The following is an 8,512-nucleotide window of genomic DNA, read 5'->3' on the forward strand; positions in this document are numbered from 1 at the left end:
CACAAACTACAATGTTATATTAATCGTGTTTTAAACATAATATATTCTATATATATATAAAATCACTATTCAAAGACAATTACATACACATAGATGCACTATAATCTAAAGTGTTGGGCCCGTACGCAGCACGGGCATAGGCCGTCTAGTATTACGATATCTGGCACCCCTCTCTCTTGTGATAATCTGGTTTAAAGGATAATTTAGGGACAAAGCAGACAAGGAAAGTCCCATTATGTACTAAACCTTAAATATATCTAGTATATAATATTTGTCCTTTTAATGGAAAATAATAAGCACATTCAAGAATTAGTCCAAGTAATAAGGATTTTTCGTAATATTTCCATAAACAAACAAATGAGATTTGAGTATCGTAGATTGCCAACTATAAAGTTATTGAACAATTACTTTAAACTCCCCTAAAGCAAACCTGAATGAAAACTATTGTTGATTAAGACTTTGTGATCATTTAGTCAATAAGAGCCTAATTAATTATGACATGCCATGAATGGTCAAACACTACTAGAAAAAAAGGTTTTTGCCACCGATATTTAGTGGAAAATTTGTGCAACAAAACATGATTTTCCCACCTCATTCCCACCGAACAATCTCACTGGAAAAATGCATGATAGGAAACGGGTTCCCATTGAAACGCTATGAAACTTCATAATTTTTTCATGTGAAAATTCTACTATTTATGTTTTTTCCGCCGACATTGAATGGGAAAATAGTGATTTTTTAGTAGTGAAAGAAGTCAAATGTCAACATTTGAAAGAAGATCAACTTAGATGGTATCATATCAACTTAGATGGTATCATTTTTTTTTTATCTTAGAGGTCGCTGAGCATATGCTTGCTTGATATCAGGTAGTCGTATTAGGACACCGATTAATCCACATTTGCATTGCATAAGGTTCATTTAATCCGGATTCGTACTGCATAAGGTTCGTTAAAAGGAAAGCACTCCTTACCAGCTTTTTTTCATATCAAAATTCGAACTCGAGACCTCTGATTAACGGTAAGAGATTTGTATCCATCTCATCACAACCACTAAGTTGTCACAATAACTTCATGACTTGTTTTTGTTAGGCATAACACATAAACAGGCCCTTAAACTTGGCCTCGGCTGGCAAGTATGCCTTCCAACTTTGGGTGTACACAAGTAGGCACCTCAACTTGTATAAAGTTGAACACGTAAACACAAATGCTGACATGACACTGATGTGGCCCTCCAAAAATTTATGTGCCACGTTAGTGCCATGGCAACATTTGTGTTAACGTGTTAAACTTTATACAAGTTGATGTGCTTACTTGTGCACACTCAAAGTTGGGCGGCATGCTTGTCGGCTGAGGCCAAGTTTAAGTGCTTGATTATGTATTGTGCCTTTTTGTTATATAAGCTTGTCACGACCCAACCGGAGGGCCATGACGGGTACCCGGAGCTAGCCTACCGAGCACCACTTATCGTATTTCTTCCAATCTATCTCGGTGGACCACTTCTCTAACTATCAAACAACTCAGCCCGAATAAATGCCATTCTCAAAATAAAACTCATTATGAAGCATTCTTCGATTCTATCTCAAACATATATATAAACAAGCCCACAAGACTACAAAATGATGTACAAAATATACACTAATAAGGTCAAGAAATATCTACTATCCACACATGTCCACGAGCCTCTACTGGAGTACTGAAAATCATAAGGACGGATAGGACCCCGCCATGCCCCATATATGAACACAAAAGAATAAACCAATAAATTGCAACTCCGGAGTAGTGGAGTGCTTCTGTATATCTGTTGATAAGCTCTTAGGAATCTAGACCGTCTCCCTGTCTATCTGCGGGCATGAACGCAGCTTCCACAAAAGAAAGGTCGTCAGTACGAACATTGTACTGAGTATGTAAGGCATGAATAATAACATCATAAAGGAATAAAGAAATATAAGATAAAGATATAACCTGTAACTGATTGCCTCTTAAGGCGGAACCATGCATGCTAACTTTTACCTTTTAAAACAACATCATAGGACATATATATAAACTGCCCGACCATATAGGTACGGTGTAATCATCATTAGCCCGCGTCCAGGGTAACCATCTCATGCCGCCCACTAGTGGTGACTGCCCGGCCAACTAGGCACGGTGTTATCATTATCCATAAGCCGCCCACTACGCCTACCGTAGTGGTGTCTGCCCGGCCAAATAGGCACGGTGTAATCATACATAAAAATAAGCATGCATGTGAGCCCAATTAAAGCTACAATCTTATCAGAGTGACGTAAGGTCGGTGACCTCCGATTATTTTATGGAACAATCATCACTACATCTCACCTCGAAAGAACAAGTAACATAAGGTGAGATCATATCAATGAGTGAAATCAAGAAAAGTCATAGAATGAGCTCAACCATCTCATAATAGCTTTGCAACCATAAGCTTTAGAACTTCTAGCATTAAAATCATCATCATCATGTTCATCATAGAAAACATCTCATCTTTAACATCATATGAAGCTTTAAGAATCATGAATTTCTAACTTTTGGGCATAAGGAAGTTATGGAAAATATGGATAGAATTACAACATAGGAATCATGCCTTGAAAGAAGGGGACTAGTCTTACATACCTTTGCGTTTCCTTAATGAATAAACATTCTCCTTCCAAGCTCACGCCTCTACATTCAAGATAATTCGTACTAAGGTTAGGTCATTGAAGACATGCTTAACTTTAAACTAAGCAACTAGGAGCTAACGGGATTTGGGCAGCATTTCCTTTGTTTCGTTAACTTCCTCCATATAATAAACAACTCCCAAACATCAATAGCAACACCCATAGTACCATAATCAATAGACTTCTTCAAGTTAAGCATTGTTCAATTATCAAAACTCCCTTTCAAAGTCATCCACAACAATAACTACAACACAACACCATATTCATTTAAATATAATACTTCCTCAACATCATTAGTACCACCCACAACAAGATTATACTCATAGCATACTAAGAATCATGACTCAAGTTAATTTAGTACTCAAAAATATCATTAAATCCATGTTTGAGCTTCACCTCCTACTTTCTTCCTTCATCCAAGTTATTCAACAACCAAATACTCTTAATAACATGAAATAGATGTAAAAATCACCTTTTATTTTACAAGGATGAACTTTGGATTAATGAACTTCACTTGAATGAAATTCCAACTTCAATACCCAAAGAAATCTTGAACTCTACAAACCCTAGAGAGTCTCTCCACACTTGATTCTCTTGATTCATGGTGTTTAATCTTTGATTTCTCTTGGGTTTGTGTTAATATGACATGGGGAATGTTCTAGAGCTTTCAAGAGTTGTGTAGAATGTGGGAAATGAAAAATATGAACATGGGTCATATATATATAATTGGAGAAAAATTTGACCCGACTTGGTTATACAGACACTTATATGGTCCGTATAACTTTATACGGTCCATATAAGTGACCGTATAATCCCACCAGGGATTGACCTTCTCTGGAAAGGTTATACGGACCCTTATACGGACCATATAAAGTTATAAGGACCGTATAAAGTTATAAGGACCGTATAAGTGGTCGTATAACCCACTTTTTCCGAACTTTCTCTCGTTGATTCGTTTGACTTCCAATCCTCGTGGAACCTTCTTGTCACTTGTATAACACTTCATTAACTATCTAAGGAGCCCTATAACTCTTCCTCACAACATTTCTAAATAAATATTAACTCAATTATTGCGAAAACCTTCCCAAACACAACTTATGTTTCACTTCCTTCAACGAACTTAGTTCCTCCAATTCGTGTGACTTCGAAATCTTGTAGTACGCACTCTAAAGCTATCAAATACTCTCCTTAAGGTCATATGGATTTCATGTTCACCTTAAGCTTGCGTTAGTCTATTCACGGCACAACAACACTAAATGTCCGAGGTGTAACATCGCTAAACCTATATATACAGATAAAATATAAATGTATATATATTATCGTCGAGATAATCCTTCGTTTTCTTTATAGCGCCTATGCACGAGATAATCAAACGGGCTCTTAGTTTGATGGGTGGGCAAGGGTAATTAGATTGTCTTTGATGGGCAATTATGTAGTTTTCCCAAAAAATATACTAAGTAGGCGTTTGGGTATAGAATTTGGGAGGCTAATTTCATATTTTAATTTCAAATCAGCCTTTGTTTATGAAATCTGCACAAAATTTCAACTTCAAGTTCCAATCATGATTTCAAATCCCAAATACTCCAAAAAGTATGATTTGGAATTCCAAATCGTGATTTCAATTATTTTTTTTTTAATGCAAAACTTGATGTATAAGTTTATATCTTGTAAAACAAGACTCATTTTTTTATATTTTGTAAAAAAAGACTCATGCTCGACATGAAGAGTTTGCATGTATCATGTGGAAGGATTATATTAAAGAATGGCTAGTCACCACTATTGTTGATTTTTGAAAGTGGATCTTTGTAAATTTATGTGTATTTGAAAGTTTGTAATAACATGTAATCGCGAGCATTTATTTATAAAAGGAATATATAGAGATATGTAATTTATTAATGTAGCGCCTTAGGATATTTCGATACCTTGTTTATGAACTATGATTTGCTCATTTGATAAGATTGTATAAAAGTTGGGGAAGTTTTAATAGTTTTTACAAATTATGGGGTTTCATGTTTATAAGAAAAAATATAACTTGAGAGAACCAATTACATGTCCGAACAAAATTCGATTTCAAATCATGGCCTAACGGGCCCTAAGTAGAAATAGTAAGAGTTTATACACAGTAAACCAAACGGATTGTGATATGATTCAAAATTCAAACCCATAATGTTGAAAAATTACAATTTGTATTTGTCTTGAACATCAATATGGTTTGCACTAGTTATTTTTGGTACTAGCGGCTTCATTCTCTTGACAAACAAATGGTATTAATCTAACATAGCATCAGATTCTAGCAAAATCTAGTGATGCTTTACCAGAAGGCCTCTTACTGAAGAAATAATCCCAATAATCAGAAAACAGAACTTGTTTATACACTGGTTTCTCTCCATCTTCCAACGCTTGTGGGAATGGACCAATGACACTGTCAAGCCTAGGATTCACAAAGAGCGGTATGGATATTCGAGCCCTGCTTGAATCGACCGCCGCGCAATGCTCGACACTCTTGTATCGATCATTGCTCATGATCTGCAACGAATCGCCTATGTTGACCGCTAAGGCACCTTTGATCGGAGTTACGTGGATCCAGTTATCGCCTTTAGTCCCTCGGACGAAGAGGCCACCCGTGTCATCCTGGAGGAGCAGAGTGATGCAGGAAACGTCGCAGTGTCTGCGACAACCAATTGTGATACTTGGATTTGGGCATGGTGGATAGTAGTTTATGTTGATAGGCATAGTTCCCATCAAGAGAGGTTCCAAAGATTCATCAATTTCATTGACATTGAGACCCTTCAATAGCACCTCTAGCAACTTTTTAGCAAGTGGTTTACCCCACTTTTGGAACTCCAACACCTGGTTCCTGTGATTCACTGAGGATGTTAAGATTCAATGGATATGCATAAAGAATAATTTTTACCTACATATGCAATACAACTTTGCGTACATCTTACCCTCCCCATACCCAACTTGTCGGACTACACTGGGTATTGTTGTATATGCAATACAATTTTGAGTTTAAATGATACACACACTATCAAGTGAGTTTGTTTGCATAAGTATATACATATGACAAACACATAATCGCCTGCCATAGCTATAGAAAGACCAAAAAATTCAGAAATTTTATAAAGCACAAAATGAAGACATTTCAGAGTAAATTTCTGGTCACTAAACTTTACATAATTATGATAAGTAATAATGTTATAAAAAAAGTAATAATGTTATAAAAAAAAATCTCTTAAAGTAGCTTCTTTTTTGTCAGTAATTGAACTTCACTCTCTCTCTGTGATACAAAATTCACTAAAAAGTTTATAACAATAAAATCACCTTGATAGATGAGTTTTATCGCCATACCGAGTATCATTCAGTGCCTTTACTATTATATATAGGGAAAAGGGTCAAATATACCCCTTTACTTTAGTTTATTAGTCAACTTTACCCTCCGTTAGCGAAAGTAGTCAAATATACCCCTCATGTTAATGAAGTGTACATTTGTAATTTTGTACCCTTAAGTGGACGGTAATACCCAATACAGCTGAAATTAACCATTTAATTAAAAATACTCATGCCCCAAAAGTTGACCAGCCCCGACCCAAAAAATATAACCAGCCCCACCCAAATATACCCATCTACACGTTATAAAAATCAGTCTATATTTCGAGTTTAACTTTTTCAAAACCAGATGATATATATGCACTGTTATTTTTCAGTAGTTATGTTGCAGAGATGATTAACCAACAATCAGAATACTTGATCTTACATTCAGAGTCAAACATGAGTGGAAAAAACAGTGGAGCAGTGAGGCAGAATGTAGCGAGCTAGTGGCATAGCAAACTAGCAAAGTATATCAAGTATTGGAAAAATAAGATTTCTTCTTAACGGAGATAATAATCGCCATTATGTCAAACACCTAAAAAGTAAAACCATATAGCAGATCATTCATCTAAGTGATCCTTCCTTGCCTAGTACACTGGAAAAATACTTCAGTTTGTTAAAGGAATTCGCAAGGAACGAAATTGAGGAATAGAATTACAATAATATCATAAGAACAGATGGAACACGTATACTTGCAGCAAGGATTAAGCTCAGAGAAAAAAAATCTTATGCATAGACAGTGGCGGAGCCAGGATTTTCGCCTAGGGGATCCAAATATATAAAGCAAGTAAATATACGAAAAAGCCAAGAGGATTCAATATCAACTATATATACATACAAAAATAATTTTAACCTTATAAATACAGTGTAATTTTTTGGCCGACGAACCCCCTAGAGACTACTTAGCTCCGCCACTGTGCATAGAGTTCACAATGTGATAACGACCATGACTTCCATTACAAAATCGACCTAGTTCAGAGGAAATATACCCATCGCCATTGGTACACAGCTCTCACACTCGAAAATTTTTAGAACGCGTAGATGGTATATTTGGGTGGGGCTGATTATATTTTTTGGGCACGGGGCGGGTCAACTTTTGGGACATGGGCATTTTTAATTAAATTGTTAATTTTAGCTGAACTGGGATTTCCATCCACTTAAGGGTACAAGTGTACACTTTATTAACGGGAGGGAATTTACTGTTACCACCAATGAACTTGCGTTAAAAAGAAATAAGTTCTTGACTTTACTGTAATTCTTCGATCATACCCCTAAAATTAACCCAAATATTTCAATATATTCCCCCAAGTTAATATGAGAAGAAGTAATTACCTAATTTTAGGTAATTAATGCTGGTCACGCCCCAATGTAGGTACCACATATTGGGTGTACGAAGCCCGCACCCCAAGAGAGTATGATGTTGGCAGACTATCTTGACATAAACATCATAACGATTCAAACCTGTAACCTATAAAATACACCAAGTGAAAAATAAAAAAAAAAAAAATTACCTAGTTTGAGGAGGCCAAAGATTGCTATCATCTTGAGGATTACAACCATGTTTTATGCTATCCCTCCACTCCAAAACTTTCTCATCTTTATCACCAATAGTACTCCAATACAACAACACAGATTCATCAGTACCACCATTCTCCTTATAATATTTAATTTTTTCTTCAGCTGGCAATTCAAAAAAGTTGTGTCCTGCATCCTTCAAATTTTCAAGAACTTCAAGTGGGATCCCATGATTTATAATTTGGAAGAAACCCCACTTGCTTGCTGCTTCTTGAATTGATTTTATGACATTTAAATCATCAAGATTTGATAAATCAATGGTGGGGATTGATTCTTGATTGTCAACTTGTTGGTTTTTGTCTAGTCTTTGTTCTTTTGGTTGTATGCATTGATTTGGGACAGTGTCAAGGCCTGTGTCTACTAGGCCTTTAACACCATTGGCTTTCTTGATCACAAAATCAAATATGTCATCTGTTGGTTCAAATTTTGGAGATGACATTTTGACCTTGAAAGTATCTGCAACAATGGAAGATTGGGGCTTTTATTTGCGGGGGTGGTGGGGACGTAGGGGGCGACTTGGTGTCTCTTGTTAAAATAAAGATAGGAACGTGAATTGAGAGAGACAAGAAAAATGATGAATTATAGTACTTTATTATTGAGTCACTTATATACCTATATTTTGCAATAGAAAATATTGGGTTAAGATAAATCCATTCCCTAAGAGCAATATGTGCCACTAAGGAAAGGTTGCGGACTGGCATATTGGATTGTGAAGCTTTTTCTATTTTATTTTATATGATACTACTTTTTAATATATTAAGAAGAAAATATACTTTTTATATTTAAAAACTCTTTAACTGTAATAAGTTCGTATAGCCATCAAATTATCATAATAAATTCAATAATAAATTTAAAATCATAAATATTAATGATACTTTAGTATGTATAAAAAAAATT

At 35.5% G+C, this 8,512-nt stretch overlaps 1 protein-coding gene across 1 annotated transcript; it reads right to left on the minus strand.

The window, feature by feature from the left end:
- Nucleotides 1-4,790: 4,790 nt before the first annotated feature.
- LOC132600753 (bi-functional coumaroyl CoA and feruloyl CoA ortho-hydroxylase F6H2-2-1-like) lies at nt 4,791-8,174 on the minus strand. The gene is made up of 2 exons (XM_060314116.1): nt 7,552-8,174; nt 4,791-5,525 (listed from the first exon to the last, which is right to left on the minus strand). The coding sequence occupies exons 1-2, from the start codon at nt 8,052-8,054 to the stop codon at nt 4,952-4,954; spliced, it is 1,077 nt and encodes a 358-aa protein (XP_060170099.1). The 5' UTR covers nt 8,055-8,174; the 3' UTR covers nt 4,791-4,951.
- Nucleotides 8,175-8,512: the final 338 nt, after the last annotated feature.

The sequence above is a fragment of the Lycium barbarum genome, chromosome 6 (assembly GCF_019175385.1).
Source record: "Lycium barbarum isolate Lr01 chromosome 6, ASM1917538v2, whole genome shotgun sequence".
Classification (NCBI taxonomy): Eukaryota; Viridiplantae; Streptophyta; class Magnoliopsida; order Solanales; family Solanaceae; genus Lycium; species Lycium barbarum.

Coding starts and splice junctions, on each gene's coding strand:
- LOC132600753 (XM_060314116.1), bottom strand. CDS start 8,054: ATGTCATCTCCAAAATTTGAACCAACAGATGACATATTTGATTTTGTG. Junction 5,526..7,551: donor CTTTGGCCTCCTCAAACTAG/GTAATTTTTTTT, acceptor AGTGAATCACAG/GAACCAGGTGTTGGAGTTCC.